Raw genomic sequence first — 19,477 nt, 5'->3', positions numbered from 1 at the left:
CGGTGACGTATGTCTCCATAGCCTCTGTCTCCGCCTGCGACAGGGGATACACGTGACTCCTGGGAGGTACAGCGTCTACCCGAAGGTTTATTGCGCAATCCCCTGCCCGATGAGGTGGTAATTTAGTCACTTTATTTTTAGAGAAGACTTGTGCCAGATCATGGTATTCGGGGGGAATGTGCACGGTGGAGGCACCGTCTGGACTTTCCACCGTGGTTGCACCAACGGAAACACCTAGACACCTACCCTGACACTCTCGCATCCACCCCGTGAGAACCCTCTGTGGCCATGAGAAAGTGGGGTTGTGGAGTGCTAGCCATGGAATACCTAACACCACAGGGAAAGCAGGAGACTCAATGATGGAAAAAGTGATCTGCTCACTATGCGTCTCCTGTGTAATCATGGTGACTGGTACCATGACTTCCTTTATCAACCCGGACCCTAATGGTCGACTATCAAGTGCTCTGATGGGGCGTGGAATGGATAGGGGAACTAATGAAATGCCCTGGCGGGGTGCGAAAGTTTTGTCCATAAAGTTCCCAGCTGCGCCTGAATCGACTAGCGCCTTACACTGGGGAACTCTCATGTGATCAGGGAAGTACAGTGGGGAGAACAAGTATTTGATACACTGCCGATTTTGCAGGTTTTCCTACTTACAAAGCATGTAGAGGTCTGTCATTTTTATCATAGGTACACTTGAACCGTGAGAGACGGAATCTAAAACAAAAATCCAGAAAATCACATTGTATGATTTTTAAGTAATTAATTTGCATTTTATTGCATGACTTAAGTATTTGATCACCTACCAACCAGTAAGAATTCCGGCTCTCACAGACCTGTTAGTTTTTCTTTAAGAAGCCCTCCTGTTCTCCACTCATTACCTGTATTAACTGCACCTGTTTGAACTTGTTGCCTGTATAAAAACACATGTCCACACACTCAATCAAACAGACTCCAGCCTCTCCAAAATGGCCAAGACCAGAGAGCTGTGTAAGGACATCAGGGATAAAATTGTACACCTGCACAAGGCTGGGATGGGCTACAGGACAATAGGCAAGCAGCTTGGTGAGAACGCAACAACTGTTGGCGCAATTATTAGAAAATGGAAGAAGTTCAAGATGACGGTCAATCACCCTCGGTCTGGGGCTCCATGCAAGATCTCACCTCGTGGGGCATCAATGATCATGAGGAAGGTGAGGGATCAGCCCAGAACTACACGGCAGGACCTGGTCAATGACCTGAAGAGAGCTGGGACCACAGTCTCAAAGAAAACCATTAGTAAAACACTACGCCGTCATGGATTAAAATCCGGCAGCGCACGCAAGGTCCCCCTGCTCAAGCCAGTGCATGTCCAGGCCCGTCTGAAGTTTGCCAATGACCATCTGGACGATCCAGAGGAGGAATGGGAGAAGGTAATGTGGTCTGATGAGACAAAAATAGAGCTTTTTGGTCTAAACTCCACTCGCCGTGTTTGGAGGAAGAAGGATGAGTACAACCCCAAGAACACCATCCCAACCATGAAGCATGGAGGTGGAAACATCATTCTTTGGGGAAGCTTTTCTGCAAAGGGGCCAGGACGACTGCACCATATTGAGGGGAGGATGGATGGGGCCATGTATCGCGAGATCTTGGCCAACAACCTCCTTCCCTCAGTAAGAGCAATGAAGATGGGTCGTGGCTGGGTCTTCCAGCATGACAACGACCCGAAACACACAGCCAGGGCAACTAAGGAGTGGCTCCGTAAGAAGCATATCAAGGTCCTGGAGTGGCCTAGCCAGTCTCCAGACCTGAACCCAATAGAAAATCTTTGGAGGGAGCTGAAAGTCCGTATTGCCCAGCGACAGCCCCGAAACCTGAAGGATCTGGAGAAGGTCTGTATGGAGGAGTGGGCCAAAATCCCTGCTGCAGTGTGTGCAAACCTGGTCAAGACCTACAGGAAACGTATGATCTCTGTAATTGCAAACAAAGGTTTCTGTACCAAATATTAAGTTCTGCTTTTCTGATGTATCAAATACTTATGTCATGCAATAAAATACAAATTAATTACTTAAAAATCATACAATGTGATTTTCTGGATTTTTGTTTTAGATTCCGTCTCTCACAGTTGAAGTGTACCTATGATAACAATTACAGACCTCTACATGCTTTGTAAGTAGGAAAACCTGCAAAATCGGCAGTGTATCAAATACTTGTTCTCCCCACTGTATATGGGTATAGTACAGTGCTCAGCAGAGGGCTCTGAACAAGAGTGGGTGCTCAATACCTGGGGTGATGCGAGAGTGCCATGCCGGCCGTCTCCTGAACCAAAAGAGCGCTGACGACAACGTGTGGTGGAATGTCCCTTCATGCCATCCGAGTGGCAGTGGCACTGGCGCTGCATTCCACCGTCCCATCGAACGCCCGAGGTCGATCCCGATCCATCGCTTCCCCCAAGCTGGCCAGCATCGTGGAATGCTCCTGGACCCTTGCCACGATTCCAGGTGTGCGCTCTTCTCCCGCTGACTCCATAGCAGGTGAGTGATTCTGTGATGAGGTGTGAATGACGGAGTCAGGCGCAGGAGGTAAAACACCGAAATCAAGAGTTTATTCAGTGTACAATAATGTAGCGCATATAGCTACAGAACGAAACTAGCACAAGGGAAATATACTGCATACAAGTAAAGAGTAGCTCAGCCCAGCTACTCACTCTCTCAACGAACAATCACTCACAAAGGACAAGGGGGCAGAAGGAACACTTATACACAGACTAATGATGGAATGAGTACCAGGTGTGTGTGATTGACAAGACAAGACAAGACAAATGGAGTGATGATAAATGGAGCTATAGTGGCTAGTAAGCCGGTGATGACGAACGCCGAAACCTGCCCTAGGAAGGCGGAGGGGCAGCCTCGGCTGAATTCGTGACAATGTAACGATTGCCCTCTCTTTTGATGCAGCAAAATGCTTTGTCTCCTTCCTTTGATGCAAAGACACTATGGCCTTGAAGGAAATGGAAATCTTTGTTCAAATTCTTTCTATCAGAGCGCAATTGACAGGTTACGTAAATACCACATACATTTTGCTCACTGTCTCCTGCATAATTATGTTCTTTATAGACCTCCTACCCACTTTGTTCTCCTGTTTCTCAAATCAACTCTGCCATATCCACAAAGATTGAGATACAATTATAGGGAGCGCTGACTGACACTGACAAAAGGAAATGACTGTTGCCTCTGGATTTGCTGTGCACCTCTAATTGAACTTAATACTTTTCAATTAGCATATCATTATAAAGAATGCTACTTCTCCTCAAACGTATGTAAGTAGGCATAAATACATTGTTTACTTGATAAGAAAAGTATATGCACATTACCATACCTTTCAAAAATAGGCTATGTGGCTGGACTTACAAATGGAACATTTAGAACATCAGAATAGGATATAGTATTGCTAGAGGACATAGAAAGTCTTGAAAAATACAGCAACCAGACAGACTCAATATGATTTCAAAGCACATTGTTTGTTTGGCCTATTCAAATAAAATAAAAAATGTACATCCAAATATGCACAGCTTTGTTGGATAAAGATAAACTGCTGTTTTTCTTTCCTTCAGTTAGACGTTTTCTGAAGCACAGTGACATACACAGCAATGAGAGTTTTCTGTGACCTCTGAAAAAGAGCTAGACTGCCATGTTCTGAGCTGGTTCGAGCCAATGACAACATTGTCATTCTTAAATACATCTTAACACAAGTCGTTCCTATTGTTTTTCTGGGATAGTACACCCAAAATAAACATTTACATGATTTTCTACTTATCTTGTCTGTTGTCAGTTTATGTTGCAGAGGTTTGGAAGGAACTTCCATGCTAGGATATACCCTGTTGATTGCCATTCATTAGAGGTCCGAGGAAGCTAATGCCAGCCAGAGGCTGCTGAAATGAATGAAATAACCTAAATATGCACAACATATAAACTATCTGAGTCAAGGTTAGTAGAAAAATCATGTGCATTTGTATTTTGGGTGAACTCTTCCAAATGTTGGTTTAAATATACATACATGTCAGAAAATTGGCAACATAAACTTACTCTAGATGTTTCTTCTTTAAAATCTCCATATATATATATCCAAAATGTGCCTGTATTATTATGTGCATATATATCTACATGGCTTATTGGTTGTCTATTAAAGCTGTATACTCACCTGTTCTGCAGAAGGAAATGCAATGGTAAAGATGGCCTATACTGAGATTCATGTTTTCTCGGATGAACCAATGACGCACTGGAGGAGGCTATTTTGAAACTCTCCAGTTGGCTGGGTAACTATTCCATATGGATTTGGCAAATAATGATTCTGCCACTAATTTATGTCGATTAAAATTAAATAAACAAGTTTAGATATTACATGCGTTTTTAACGTAATTCCTGTCCTACACACCCCTCCAATTCCCACAATCACTTTCTGTCGGGCGCATTTGTCTGCTGTGCAGCGCCTCCCCAACTGGTTGTTGGTCACTTTGACAAATTCCTGGACGTGAACAGATCAGCTTAAGCGACTCTTGATTGTAACGGTAACGCAGTGAATATTTCACAAGTTGATCAATCTACTACCACCGTCGAAACGTATTTATAGTTTTCACATATTTAGCAAAAGCGAGTTGAAAACCATGGTCGTCTCGGGTTCTGTTTGGTGTTGGGCTCTTTTGACTTGTGTTTTAATCTCTTTTCACAATATGTTGACGGCATACGCTGAAATAAGTTGGCCAGCGAGTTCCACGACGACGAACGTTTGGCTTAAACGTATGGATAAATTGCCTTTGGAGCTGCGCGCAAACGTAAAATCCGCATGGGTCAAAGTCCCAAAGTATATCGACAAGGAATCCACCTTTTCCAGAGCTTTTAAAATGGAAACAATTGATGGAAAAGCCGCAGTTCCAAAAGGTGGGGAGAAATTGTCAAAGTACTTCGACGGAGTTATTGGGAAAGTGCCACCAGACGCTGTATCTACTGTCAGAGATAAAAAGGCGCCAAAGCTTTCCAAGCATTTTACTGCTGACAGCAAAAAGTCTGACAGTTCCTTTGAAGTTAAAGATGGCACACTTGCTTTAAGTAACCGTGCGAGGACAAAGCGAAGCACAGCATTTGGCGAATATTCGGACAGGAGTCAAATTGGAGGTCCTGGTGACGCATTTTCAGCCGAGAAGCTTGTGGAGCCTTTACAAGGCGTTTACAGTCCGAGGACAGAATACCGACGAACTGGGGAGGACACAAGAACTAGCCCGAGGCAAAGTGAGCCGCTTCTGGTTACCTCCACTTTCCCTCTATCCGGAGACTCTGCGCACAACCAGGCAATGGGGCACTGGGTTGGAGAAAACAGCAGCGTGAGTTCAAATTAAAGTTCATAATGTACATAATCACTGTATATCAAATAGTGTGCATTTCTAAAGAACATTTTTAACACAACCTTTTAGTCTTTTACTCAATGTATCTCCTGCAGTATATTTCCAAAGCCTAGCATTCAGTTGCGCATCATTACGCACAGCTTTCTCACCCCGCGAGAAATAATGCATGGTTTTCTTGTAAATTAAACTCAGAGGGAGCATTTATCTGAATTATTTACAGACATGAGATTATTCATGTATAACATGTCTGTCACATGATTGAGGTTACTTTGCTTTATGGCTATTTAATTATTAGTGCGCAGGGGCAGACTGGGACAAAAACTCTCTGTCTGTCTGTGCTTCTCCTTGTTCTCCTCTGTTGTCACTCTGTCTGTCTTTGCTTCACCTTGTACTCTGTCTGTCACTCCTAAGTGTTAATGGCTATTACATTTAGAGCCAACATATTAAGGAACTGGCAGTACATCTGTGTATCTATGTTTTCTTCCTACCTCCACTGCACTCACCTCTGAGCTGTCTCTGATAAGACTAGCATCCTTTCCCACATTACTGGTACCAGAAGACCAGGGGACCACACTGCCTGTGCTGGGCCCAGCAACATCCTAGTTGTGAATGAATTAACACATTTATTAGATAAAGAAGAACAATTACTGAATAAATGCCTAATAGATTACCATTGGCCCATAATACCTTAAAAAATCCCCCCCATCCTTAATTGCTATTACATATATAATATTGAGCCAAACTATCAATAAACTGGCAGTAAATCTGTGTCAGTGTGTGTGTTTCTCTCTCTGTTCTCTCTACCTCCACTACACATGACTGCTGCATCAGCAGCTGAGCTGTCTGTGCTGCTAAGCCTAGCATCACTGGGACCAGAATACCAGGGGACCACACTGCCTGTGCTGGGCCCAGCAACATCCTCGGATAACACTTTATTTTAAGGTCCATATTAAACAATTTATAAGGCATTTGCAAACTGTTTGCTCACCATTTATTAATCATTACTCCCACATTTGTAGATGTTAGTAAGCTAGTTATTCACACGTATATATATTTCCTTAAACATCCTGTGTTTTGTGCTTATTATTTTACCAGGTACAGCAGGAATGTCTACCAATGGCATGCACAGCTTTTTTTTGGAGAAATTACACTGGTAGTAATGATTAATTAATGATGAACACACAATTTATAAATTCCTTATAAATGGTTTATTATGGACCCTTAAAATAAAGTGTTACTCATCCTAGATGTGAATGAATAAACACATATTTAACCAATTATGTTCTTTAATGCAGGGCCGACAGACAAGTTCCTTACTTTTCCTCCTTCCACTTTCCTCTTCCATTTTTGCAGTAATGCTGCAATTATTTGGTTGTAATTTTGGGTAGAGCAGACATTTCCATATGTTTTTGTTAGCTGCATGTGCATCATAACTCCACCAGTCCTACCTATGATATCATTTACGAAGATTATAGCTTTTTAAAACATTTTTTCAAAAAAGACTGGCTTTTTATCAATTAGTGTATTTGAGTTTAACCACAATATTTGTTGCATTATTTGTTCTGTCGTTTCTGGAGGATTAAATTGAAATTGCAACCAACTTTCTATGGCTTGTTTTAGAAATAGTGATATTTGGGAGATGATTTCCTTTTCAAATAACTGAAAGTGAGAGGTTGTAATCTGAATAAAGGGAAAAAGGCCATTCTTGAACATGGGGTGAGACAATCTTACTAATTTGCTAGAGAACCAGTTCGGATTTAAGTATAACTTTTGTATGACTAAAGCTTTTAGTGATAGGCCTAATGCTTTAATATTTAATAATTTCTGTCCTCCGAATTCATATTCATTATATAAATAGGCCCATTTAATTTTGTCTGGCTTGCCGTTCCAAATAAAATGGAATATTTTTTTCTCATATAATTTAAAAAACGGTTCACTAGGTGTAGGCAAGACCATAAGCAAATAGGTAAACTGGGACAATACTAAAGAGTTAATCAGGGTGATTCTTCCACAAATAGACAGGTATGGTCCTCTGTAGCTCAGCTGGTAGAGCACGGCGCTTGTAAAGCCAAGGTAGTGGGTTCGATCCCCGGGACCACCCATACACAAAAAAATGTATGCACGCATGACTGTAAGTCGCTTTGGATGAAAGCTTCTGCTAATTGGCATATTATTATTATATATTATTTACCTTTCCATGGTAGCAAGATCTTATCTATTTTTGCTAACTTTCTATTAAAATGTATTGGAGTGAGATCATTTATTTCATTTGGGATATGTATTCCAAGTATATCCACATCACTATCAGACCATTGTATTGGTAAACTACATGGTAATGTAAAATTTGTATTTTTTAGTGATCCAATACGTAATATAGTACATTTATCATAATTTGGTTGTAATCCAGAGAGGTTAGAAAATGTATCTAGATCCCCTATGAGGATAAACACATATATATTAGACAAAGAACAAAATCACTGAATAAATGCCTTATAGATGACCATTGGCTTATTTAATACCTTATAACAGCCTAACTACATATTTAATATTAGTGCCTGGCGTGTTCCCCCCTGCCCACTTAACTAAGTGTTGAAATATTAGGCTACATATAATTAAATAGAAGAAAACAGAACAAGAGAGAGTAGGAGAGAGAGAGACTGCCAGTTCCTTAATGTTTTGGCTGTATAATACAGCCAATGGCTACATTAAGGACCTGGCAGTCTCTCTCTCTCGCTCCCTCTTTTTCTAGTTCATTCTATTGAATTCAATATAGAACGATGCTGGGACTCGTTTATGTGGATGCGGATAGATTTCCCACGTATGCGTATCTTTCTGCCAAGAAGTGACAGGCCTTTCAGCGAATGAAATAGGTGGGAAAAAGGCAGGACTTTCCAGCCTCCAGTGGCTATGTTCTGTAATTCAACAACAGAGTCACTTGTTACTGCAGCTCCTAAACTAAGACCACTCGCTGGCTGAAGAGACTAAGATTCAGAAGCGAATAAACTTTGATAAAACAATTAAAATACACAGATAGTCCCCGAATTGACCTTTAACAGAGGATTATTTAGCAATTATTGTGAATTAATTCAGTGTTTCATTGTAATACATGATGACTTGTATTTAATAAAAAGCAGTAGCACTGTATTTAATGTCTTATACAGTAGATGGCTATTGGGTTATGTGTTATAAATGCCAATCTAATGACTTTTTAGGATATTGATCAGGCAAATGCTCAAATATATTATTATGACAACAGAAAAAAATAAAAAAATAAAAAAATATTGACAGGGCCATGGGCTGTATCCCTTTTTTTTTGTAAATCAATTTCAACCAGCCCACCCAACAAAACGATGATCCATCTGGCATTGGCCAGAATTGCCAGATGGCCAATCCGACCATGTTAGTGCATAATTATAGGAGAGGGATTAGAATCAACAAATGTGAGCGCACCTGTTGGAGTGGACTAAATGGGTAGGCTTTTTGTAGGTGTTGTCTGTGAAATATTGGTATTTCCATGAAAAAGGAATAAAGAAAATATGTTGCAAGCATACAGTGAAATATTACTCCACCAGCGTTTTACTCATCACATAACTAAAGCTCAGAATGAGCACTGTGCCTCCATACAAAAGACAAAGAAATCCATTTTTTGGCACTGATATGACTATTCTATCTCATTCCATTATAGAGAAAAACATATTCATAATAGATTAAATAATTACATTCTTATTCACAATAATCTGCACAGACAAGAAACAAATCAGGGGCAGACTGGGACCAGAAATTGGCCCCGGCAAATTGGCCCCGGCATCCTTGAGGCCCCCATTATTAGCCAGATAATTATCATCCAAGTTACACAGGCCCACTGGGCTAAAGATGGAGCAGCCCATCTGGCATTTGCCCGAAATGCCAGATGGCCAGTCCGCCCCTCCCTGGGCTGTAGGCTACCCAGGGTATACTCTGAGGAGCATTTTCACAATTTTACAATTCATTTAAGACCTCCTTTGTCAATGGCATTTGGCTCACTGTTGTAAGTTCAAAATTAGTCCAACCACCAACATCAGTAAGGTATGGTGTGGCGCAGTGGTCTAAGGCACTGCATCGCAGTGCTAGCTGTGCCACTAGAGATCCTGGTTCGAATCCAGGCTCTGTCGTAGCCGGCCACGACCGGGAGACCCATAGGGCGGTGCACAATTGGCCCAGGGTAGGGGAGGGAATGTCCAGCAGGGATATAGCTCAGTTGGTAGAGCATGGCGTTTGCAACGCCAGGGTTGTGGGTTCGATTCCCACGGGGGGCCAGTATGAAAAAAAATAATGTATGCACTCACTAACTGTAAGTCGCTCTGGATAAGAGCGTCTGCTAAATGATGTAAATTTAATGGCAATAGTAGCAGTAATAGGTGTGGTCTAATCTACACTGAGTGTAGAAAACATTAAGAACACCTGCTCTTACTCCCATGTTAGCAAACTTTGATCTCTTATGACTTCTTTTTACAATGACGTTGCTATCCTATTCTTGCTATTGAATGATAATAACCTGCAATATAAACTGTAATATACTAGTTATGAAACTCATGTAAGAAACAATTCTTGCCACTTACATATACACTGAGTGGACAAAACATTATGAACACCTGCTCTTTCCATGACATAGACTGACCTGGTGAATCCAGGTGAAAGCTATGATCCCTTATTGATGTCACTTGTTAAATCCACTTCAATAAGTGTAGATGAAGGGGAGGAGACAGTTTAAAGAAGGATTTATAAGCCTTGTGACAATTGAGACATGAATTGTGTATGTGTGCCATTCAGAGAGTGAATGTGAATGAGCAAGACAAAAGGTTTAAGTGCCTTTGAACGGGATATGGTAGTAGGTGCCTGGCGCACCGGTTTGTGTCAAGAACTGCAACGCTGCTGGGTTTTTCATGCTCAATAGTTTCCCGTGTGTATCAAGAATGGTCCACCACCCAAAGGACATCGAGCCAACTTGACACAGCTGTGGAAAGCATTGGAGTCAACATGGGCCAGCATCCCTGTGGAACACTTTTGACACCTTGTAGAGTCCATGGTCCGACGAATTGAGGCTGTTTTGAGGGCAAAAGGGGGTGCAACTCAATATTAGGAAGGTGTTCTTAAAACCAGTTAAATGTAACTAAATGTAATCGAAAATGTAATCTACGTAATCCCCAAAAGTAATTATTTATCATGAGAGGGCCATAAACAATAACTAGCAATGATGCATACTCCAAGAAATGTTGGAATCACCTTTCTGGTAAAAAAAAATTATAAATCGATGAGGTGTAGTCACTTTTGAGGGCACAAGCTCAAGTACACAGTACAAATATGATAAAAATATGAAATGTTTTATATGATGTATTTCCAATTAAATAAAACTGTATGAATAAGGCTTGAAATGACTTATATGCTTTCTAAATATAGTATAATCAAATTATAAAATGACTAACTATAAGATATCACCTTCCTTATAACTGTAAAATGCATATTTGTATGTTTAGAGTTAGAGAAAATGTGCATATTTTCTAAAGATCTCTCTTGATCAAAGTGTCTGCCCCTATCACCCACACACACACCCACACCCACACACCCACACACCCACACACACATACACACATACACACACACACACACACACACACAAACACACATGCACATGCACACACACTCACACACACACACACACACACACACACAAACTCACACCCACACACACACACACACACACACACACATACACATGCACACACACACACACACACACACACACACTCACACCCACACACACACACACACACACACATACACACACACACACACACACACACACACATGCACACACACTCACACACACACACACACACACACACACACACACACACACACGCACCTGCACACACACACACACACACACACACACACTCACAAGTACACATGTACATAGGCACACAAACACACACACCACACACACATTATGTTGTGGACTTAATCAGAGATGAAGCAGGTGGGGAATCATATTTGACAAGTTTGCATGTGATTAATTATTAATAACTGTCACAGCATAGTAGTATTGAAGAGTATAGGCTGATTGTGCTGTTATTATTTATCTATTTATTTTCATTGGTGGGAGATATTATGATGTTCCACATCTTTTTTCACTCAAATCTCATTTTAAGCTAAATCATGATCCTTTCAACATAAAATTGCAGAGGTTTTGACATTTATCTCAAAATGCAACTGTTTGAATGTACAGGTATATACCGAATTCTTGTACTGACACCTTATGGATGCCAGAATCTACAGTACCTTGTTAACTAGAATATAATGTTGTCATGTGTCATCCCTTACAATGGTGCATGAGCCACACATAGGCACCTGCCTGAAGCAAAACAGATCATGCTATCATGTTCTAAGCTGAGCGAGGTCGTGAAACACTACTCAGCCCATGTCTTGTAGTGGCATTCATACACCCATTATTTCTCAGGTGCTTGGAATGCAAAGGACTTATTATGGAGTAAGGAATCCTCATACACTTTGACGTTTTAAACATAGCAAGCATGGATGGGTGGATTGGGGATAATGGAGTGTTGGCCTACAGCAAGCATTTAAAGACTAATGTTGTTCGCAAAGCTCAATCAATGCCTGTTTAGAGGTCGCTAGAGTTGATTTTTGTGCCCAATAAGGGTGAAATTGATTGTTGAATCCTCTCAAACTGGACATTCAAGGTTTATGTGCTCAATGTGCATAGGTAAACAAAGAGATGAGAAGGCTAATGCATAAGGGCTTTCAACAGAGTTCTGTTTGGATGAAATGGGTACTTCACAGAATAACCTGTCCTCACTCACAAAGACAAACAATCAATTCAATCCGTATTTGTGATTAGGAAAGACCAAGGTCTTTCTATAGCTAAGCCATATCTTTTTTGTTTGTCGTTTGCCACTAAGTTTATTTTTTGTAGATGTCCTTTTGTAGATGTCCTCTTGATTACAATCAAGATGGTGGGCTTTTAGCTAACTAAATGTAAGCAATCAATATTTCACTGCAGGTGTTTGATTAAAATTATTTCTTATGAATATATGAATACATTAATCCTTATTCATAAGAACAAAACATGTCACATATTCTTCTGTCATAAGTGTTTATCTTAGTGATTGCACAACTTCCTTTCACATTCTGTTATTAATGTGTGCCTGATTATTAGGTTATCACAAAATTCAAATCTCTGAAAAGTTTGAGGGGTGCCTCGAAACAGCAACAGTAATCAGAGTGAGCATCGCCAAATGTGTTCAGCTAATGAAAATACAGCTTTTCTAAATTACTTGTTTTCTACATCTCTTTTTGCTATTCCAATCCGAGAAGGCAATGTACCAGTTTTAATAACGAATCAACTTGAGATGTATTTCAGTGGCCTCTGAATTGCCTGTGCTTGCCAGTGCAGTGAAATGGGTTGCAATCTGGAGAGAACAACAGAGCCACAGTCACAGTCTTTCTTCTCCTGCTACCTGCCAGCTTTGTGTTGTTTGACAAGTCTTTCTCAGTGGCACTGCAGATCCAACTAGTGTGTTGTTCACCAGGGGCCCAATTAAATGAATGTGTTTGCCACGATGTCTAGATCAGGGCTGTCCAACCCTGTTCCTGCAGAGCTACCGTCCTGTAGGTTTTCATTCCAGTCCTAATCTAGCACACCTGATTCTAATAATTAGCTGGTTGATAAACTGAACCAGATTAGTTACAACTGGGGTTGGAGTGAAAACCTACAGGAGGGTAGATTTCCAGCAGTGGAGGCTGCTAAGGGGAGGACGGTTCATAATAATGGCTGGAATGGAGTGAAAGGAATGGTATCAAACACATTCCATTCACTCCATTCTGGCTATTATTATGAGTTGTCCTCCCCTTAGCAGCCTCCACTGCTCTCCAGGAACAGGGTTGGACCTATGAGCCATATTTTTTTCAATCATTCGATGCATTCAGACCCCACGCTACCTCGTCTTATAGGGAATCAGGTCATGACTGGCCTCTCTCACGATCAAGTCTTTTTTTCTTTAGTGGAGATGTTGATGGCTATAGGGTAAAGCGTAGTTTTGGGGAAATGTGGTGGTGTTTAAAACCTCGCCATTAGCTGGTTTATGTTAATGGATTGATTTAATTGTTAATGAATGAACCAATTAAAGTGAAACAAGGCTATGCCTGCTGGGAAAGCTATGTGAAATCAGGACATTTTGGCACTATACACCAGATAGTCTTTCAGACCGTATCAACATTTACCAACCTGGATAAATAAAGGTAATAAAGAAACAAATAAATAATTATTACCAGGAATGAATATACTAGTGGAGTTGGGTAAACATACACCAGGGTGGCCCAGTGGACTCTTTCTCTCCCAAGATATGGTTTATGTATTTGTTATGATATGTCAAATCTTGTACATATTCATGAGTATGCAGATGAGCAGTATACTAGCTCGTATTACGTTGAACTTTTCAGGGAACTTGAAAGGTAACTTACATGTGGTATTGCTTCTGAAGTAGATTCTTTGTGAAGTATATTACAAAGAACCTTCTGATAGTTGACTGATATTAACTGGGTGTCCCTGGAAGTTAATTTAAATCATATGTTTGGCCCCTCAGGAAACTCTGAGTCCAACAGAAAAGTGTCTGCAGTCTTCTATCCAGAGACAGTTTGTATTTCACATAGTGTTCCACATTTCTCATACAAAATTCCCTTTCTAAGATGAATGATCATATCACTCCCCTACCTACCCCATTAGAATGAAGTGATATTTGAGGGATGCAATCTTCTTACAGTACGGTCCAGTGGGAGAGAGAAGGATAAACTAAGTATGATTGGAGGCATGTAGTTGGAAAGCATGACAAGTCCTATATGATCCTAAGGGAGTAAGAATGTCTAGGAACTGGATCTATTATTCATATTGTTTCTAGTTTTAATTAAATAGCAGGGGCCAAGCAGGGGCCAATTTGAACCAGTTTGCTACAGCAGAATTTGTTTTATTATTATGTGGATTATAATTAATGGTAATTTTTGTAGCGGTTGATACATTCTTCGTAAGAGAAAATCAAGTCTGAAATTCCAATATGGAAATTACAAACTTCTGAAGCCTTTTAAAATCTCAAATACACTAAAATGTTTAGTTCTCCTGCAACAGGATGCTCAGTTTAAGATCCTATATCTGTAAATTAAATACCCACTGGTGCAGTCCATGCTTGACTGCTGCTTGGCCAACTCTAGCTACATGAGTTACTCTTGACTTAACCTCATCCCCAGGATAATTGCTATTGCACATATCAGTTCAACAGATAGAGAGCCAGCTGGTGGGCGAGAATACTATTGACCAGCATTTCTTCAATCAATCATTATGCCCCTGATTAGGTGTGTTAGCGCTGGGCTGGAACAAATGCCTGGGCATCCTTTAGATCTCCAGGACCAGGATGTTTCTCCATTAGCACTGAACGTAGTGATTAAAATCGGTTTAAAGGAAAGTGTCTGTCATTAAAACGCATATACAAGTTAAGAGCCGATATAACTGTAATCGGCCAACATGGAAATGTTCTGTTCTGTTTTTGATGATGTGAAGTGTTGTAAGATGTAAGAAATCAGTGTATGGGCTGGGGTATTCTGTGAGACCAAAGAATAATCTCAACTTGCCCTCTGCAGCTTTGTGTTGCCTCATCCAAGCAAAGAGAACACTTTGAATTTCAGGGTTTCCGTCCTTGGCTGGAAAACAATAGTGATCTGGTAGCACGGAGAATTGATTTTGTCAGAAGTGTGTGTGTGTGTGTGTGCGTGTGTGTGTGTGTGTGAGAGAGAGAGAGAGAGAGAGAGAGAGAGAGAGAGAGAGAGAGAGAGAGAGAGAGAGAGAGAGAGAGAGAGAGAGAGAGAGAGAGAGAGAGAGAGAGAGAGAGAGAGAGAGAGAGAGAGAGAGAGAGAGAGAGAGAGAGAGAGAGAGAGAGAGAGAGAGAGAGAGAGAGAGAGAGAGAGAGAGAGAGAGATAGAGAGAGAGAGAGAGAGAGAGGTGTCCAGCTGGTATCACAATGTATATCAAAATGAAATTATGGCTAGAACACCTCTGTTGCCATGGAGTCTGTCCATTCAAGCATCTCCAAAGAATCAAAATCTCTGCATGGGCAAACAGCTCTTTCGTTTAGTATACCTTTTATGTTTCTATCTGCTGTGGGTACTTTCACGTTTCGCAAAAGAGACAGAATTGGAATTCATGGTTCCATAACAAAATCAGGCACTTGGATAAGGCAATTAAAACAAAATAAAAACAAGAATAGAATGTTAAGATAAAGGGATGACTGATCTCCACAGAGAGTGGGAGCCAATCTGAAAATGATTGGTTGACTTTCCTGGGGCAAAGTTCTCCCCACATCAATAAAACATAAACATGAATAAATGTACTGCTTTTGGCCTTCCAGGGTCCTTACTTAATTTCATGTATGCAAGTGAGTGATGAGATGCATTGAAATGTGTATTTACCTAGAAGGCTCAAAATCATTTTAGTTGCCATTATTATTTGTTTGTTTTGGGTATTTACATAAACGCAATAATGCATCATAAAAACTCTTGAATTTGGAATGTACCTTTTGCAACATCAATAGTCAAGCATTGCAGATGCAGTATGTTAGAGGTTCATTGCTGCTCGGTCCCCGGTGGCTGCAGTATTTGCATGTATAGTAGTTATTCTCGATTGACATGAGCTGCAGTTGCGCTGCCTACCAATAATGAGAGAGACATAGGAACATTTTGTCTCCAATGATGTACCCGTGATGAATCCACTTAGGGACAATTTCTCCTCCTAGTTATCTGCCTGGGCAGCCTGCTGGCCCTGCGGTGGATTGCTGTTGACCTAATTCTATGGGTCAGTATAGTTAACAGTCATGAAGCCAATGGGGAGAAACAACAGATATGTGGAAGATGCTCTCACAATTTAGACAGCATTGACTTAGTAATGGATGCTTAGCCTGAACCCAAATCTTGGCCTGACACTTGTGTTAGGGTCAATTACACACAAATCAACAGATCTTCTCACATGGAATTGTATGATTTGTTCTTCATTAGGCTAATGGTGGGTGAAATCATGAAACGTATGACAATTATGTCACAATGCAATTGTCACCACACATGCCTCTGGTATCACCTAAGCTGTGAAAATGAAGGACAACCAATGCTTTTTGGTGTGATATGATATGGCTTCATTATATTCCCTCCAGAAAGAGGTTTAGTTGGCATTTGATAGCTTATTACAGACAGATTTAATTTATCATACTAAGTATCAGGCTCCCTTGCCACTAACCCATCATAACCAGCAAAACATGAAGAAACGAATACTACACTCCTATAATTTTATTTGCTATCTAGAACCTAAAAGGGTTCTTCGGTTGTCCCCATAGGAGAACTCTTTGAATAAGCCTTTTTGGTTCTAGGTAGAACACTATTGGTTCCAGGTAGAACCCTTTTGGGTTCATGTACTACCCTTTCCACAGATAGTTCTACATGGAACCCAATAGGGTTCAATCTAGAAACAAAAAGGGTTATCCTATGGGGACAGCCGAAGAACCCTTTTGGAACCTTTTTTCCTCCTCGTGTTTTTCAAAGAGGCAATTAGTTCGAACATCAGAGCCATTTAACTAAATCTATATTCCAAATTGATTCTGACTCTGGTGTTGGTCCTTGCAGACATGGCACATTTAGTTATGCAAATGGTTATCTTCTCCTTGATTGGTTAATTAACCTGGAATGGAGATAGTCCATGCCTAGCAGAGCCGTCGTTTGATGGGTAAATTGTGGGTCAATTGGGTTTTTAGCATTTTGGAGTCGGGCTGGAGGCATGGCATTGTTCTCTAACTCTTGTGTGGCTTTTTTGGTTTAATGACTCGTTCTATGGTCCCGTAAGGTTAATGTGTTTAAACTCACTGTAATTGAGCTTTCGACCTCTCTTTCAGTCCCCATTTTTTATTCATGATGCTACGGTACATTGTTGCTCCTCTCTTGATATTTATCTTCTACTCTCTCTATCTCTCCCCCTCTCTATCTATCCCCCATTCACTCTCTATCCCCCCCTTCACTCTATATCTCCCTCTCTCTATCCCCCCCTTCACTCTCTTTCCCCCTCTCTCTCTCTCTCTCTCTCTCTCTCTCTCTCTCTCCATTCACTCTCTATCCCCCCTTCACTCTATCCCCCCAACACAATTGCTTAGGTTTGTGGGTGGTGCTCTCTCTCTCTCTCTCTCTCTCTCTCTCTCTCTCTCTCTCTCTCTCTCTCTCTCTCTCTCTCTCTCTCTCTCTCTCTCTCTCTCTCTCTCAAACCAGTAGTTTGAATTGAAGAGGGCAGTCCATAAGCGCAGACGAAGGATATCAAGGATCTGCAAAGGTTCTGTATGGAGGAATGGTCTAAGATCCATCCCAATGTATTCTCCAATCTCATAAAACATTTTAGAAAAAGGCTCAATGTCATTATTCTCGCAAGGTGAGGGTGCTGGAGTATTACTTGTTAAACAAAATCAATTTCTCTGAGCAATTGTATTAGTATAACATAATATTATTAAATATATTTTGAGGATATAATATAGCTCAGTATTGGTATTATTTATTTTAAAGTATTTTATTGCTCAGCTTTATCAAGGGACCCAATCATTCCGGACACCACTGTAAAAAAAAAAAAAAGAAAGAATATGTATTGTCACACACCGGATAGGTGCAGTGAAATGTGTTGTTTTACAGGGTCAGCCATAGTATTACAGTGCCCAAAGCACACATCGACAGATTTTTCCCAAAGCACACATCGACAGATTTTTCACCTTGTCAGAATGGGTATTCGAACCTGCGACCTTCAGTTACTGGCCCGAAGCTCTAACCACTAGGCTACCTGCCTTCAGAATTATTCAGACCCCTTTACTTTTTCCACATTTTTTATTTTTTTCCACATTTCCACAAGGTTACATCCTTATTCTAAAATTGATTAAATCGTTTTCCCCCCTCATCTACACACAATACCCCATAATGACAAAGCAAAAAAAGGTTTTTAGAAATTTTTGATTTTTTTGGGGGGGAAATATTACATTTATATCAGTATTCAGACCCTTTTCTCAGTACTTAGTAGAAGCACCTTTGGCAGCAATTACAGTCTTCTTGGGTATGACGATACAAGCTTGGCACACCTGTATTTTGGGAGGTTCTCCCATTCTTCTCTGCAGATACTCTCAAGCTCTGTCAGGTTGGATGGGGAGCGTCGCTGCACAGCTATTTTCAGGTCTCTAAAGAGATGTGCCATCGGGTTCAATTCCGGGCTCTGGCTGGGCCACTCAAGGACATTCAGAGACTTGTCCAGAAGCCACTCCTGCGTTGTCTTGGCTGTGTGCTTAGGGTTGTTGTCCTGTTGGAAGGTGAACCTTCGCCCTAGTCTGAGGTCCTGAGTGCTCTGGAGCAGGTTTTCATCATGGACCTCTCTGTACTTTGCTCCGTTCATCTTTCCCTCGATCCTGACTAGTCTCCCAGTTCCTGCTGCTGAAAAACACCCCCACAGCATGATGCTGCCACCACCATGCTCCACCCTAGGGGTGGTGCCAGGTTTCCTCCAGACATGACGCTTGGCATTCAGGCCAAAGAGTTCAATCTTGGTTTAATCAGACCAGAGAATCTTGTTTCTCATGGTCTGTTTCTCATGGTCTGAGAGTCCTTTAGGTGTCTTTTGGCAAACTCCAAGCGGTCAAGTGCCTTTTACTGAGGAGTGGCTTCCGTCTGGCCACTCAACCATAAAGGCCTGATTGGTGGAGTGCTGCAGAGATGGATGTCATTCTGGAAGGTTCTCCCATCTCCACAGAGGAACTCTAGAGCTCTGTCAGAGTGACCATCGGGTTCTTGGTCACCTCCCTGACCAAGGCCCTTCTCCCCCGATTACTCAGTTTGGGTGGGCGGCCAGCTCTAGGAAGAGTCTTGGTGGTTCCAAACTTCTTCCATTTAAGAATGATGGAGGCCACTGTGTTCTTGGGGACCTTCAATGCTGCATAAATGTTTTGGTACCCTTCCCCAGATCTGTGCCTCGACACAATCCTATCTCGGAGCTCTACG

The 19,477-nt window shown here is 41.2% G+C and overlaps 1 protein-coding gene across 1 annotated transcript in view; it reads left to right on the top strand.

The window, feature by feature from the left end:
- Positions 1-4,642: 4,642 nt before the first annotated feature.
- LOC311110920 (VPS10 domain-containing receptor SorCS3-like) overlaps positions 4,643-19,477 on the top strand; it is a gene marked incomplete at both ends in the record, with an annotated part of 45,745 nt that continues 30,910 nt past the window's right edge. Inside the window, one exon of the mRNA XM_084153559.1 lies at positions 4,643-5,356. Coding sequence (XP_084009685.1) covers positions 4,643-5,356 — 714 coding nt within the window. The remainder of the gene's footprint in view (positions 5,357-19,477) is intronic.

The sequence above is a fragment of the Coregonus lavaretus genome, assembly GCF_964263955.1.
Source record: "Coregonus lavaretus genome assembly, chromosome: 36".
NCBI classification, from domain to species: domain Eukaryota; kingdom Metazoa; phylum Chordata; class Actinopteri; order Salmoniformes; family Salmonidae; genus Coregonus; species Coregonus lavaretus.
Note: the sequence above shows the minus strand (reverse complement) of the source record. Positions and strands in the feature narration are given on the sequence as shown.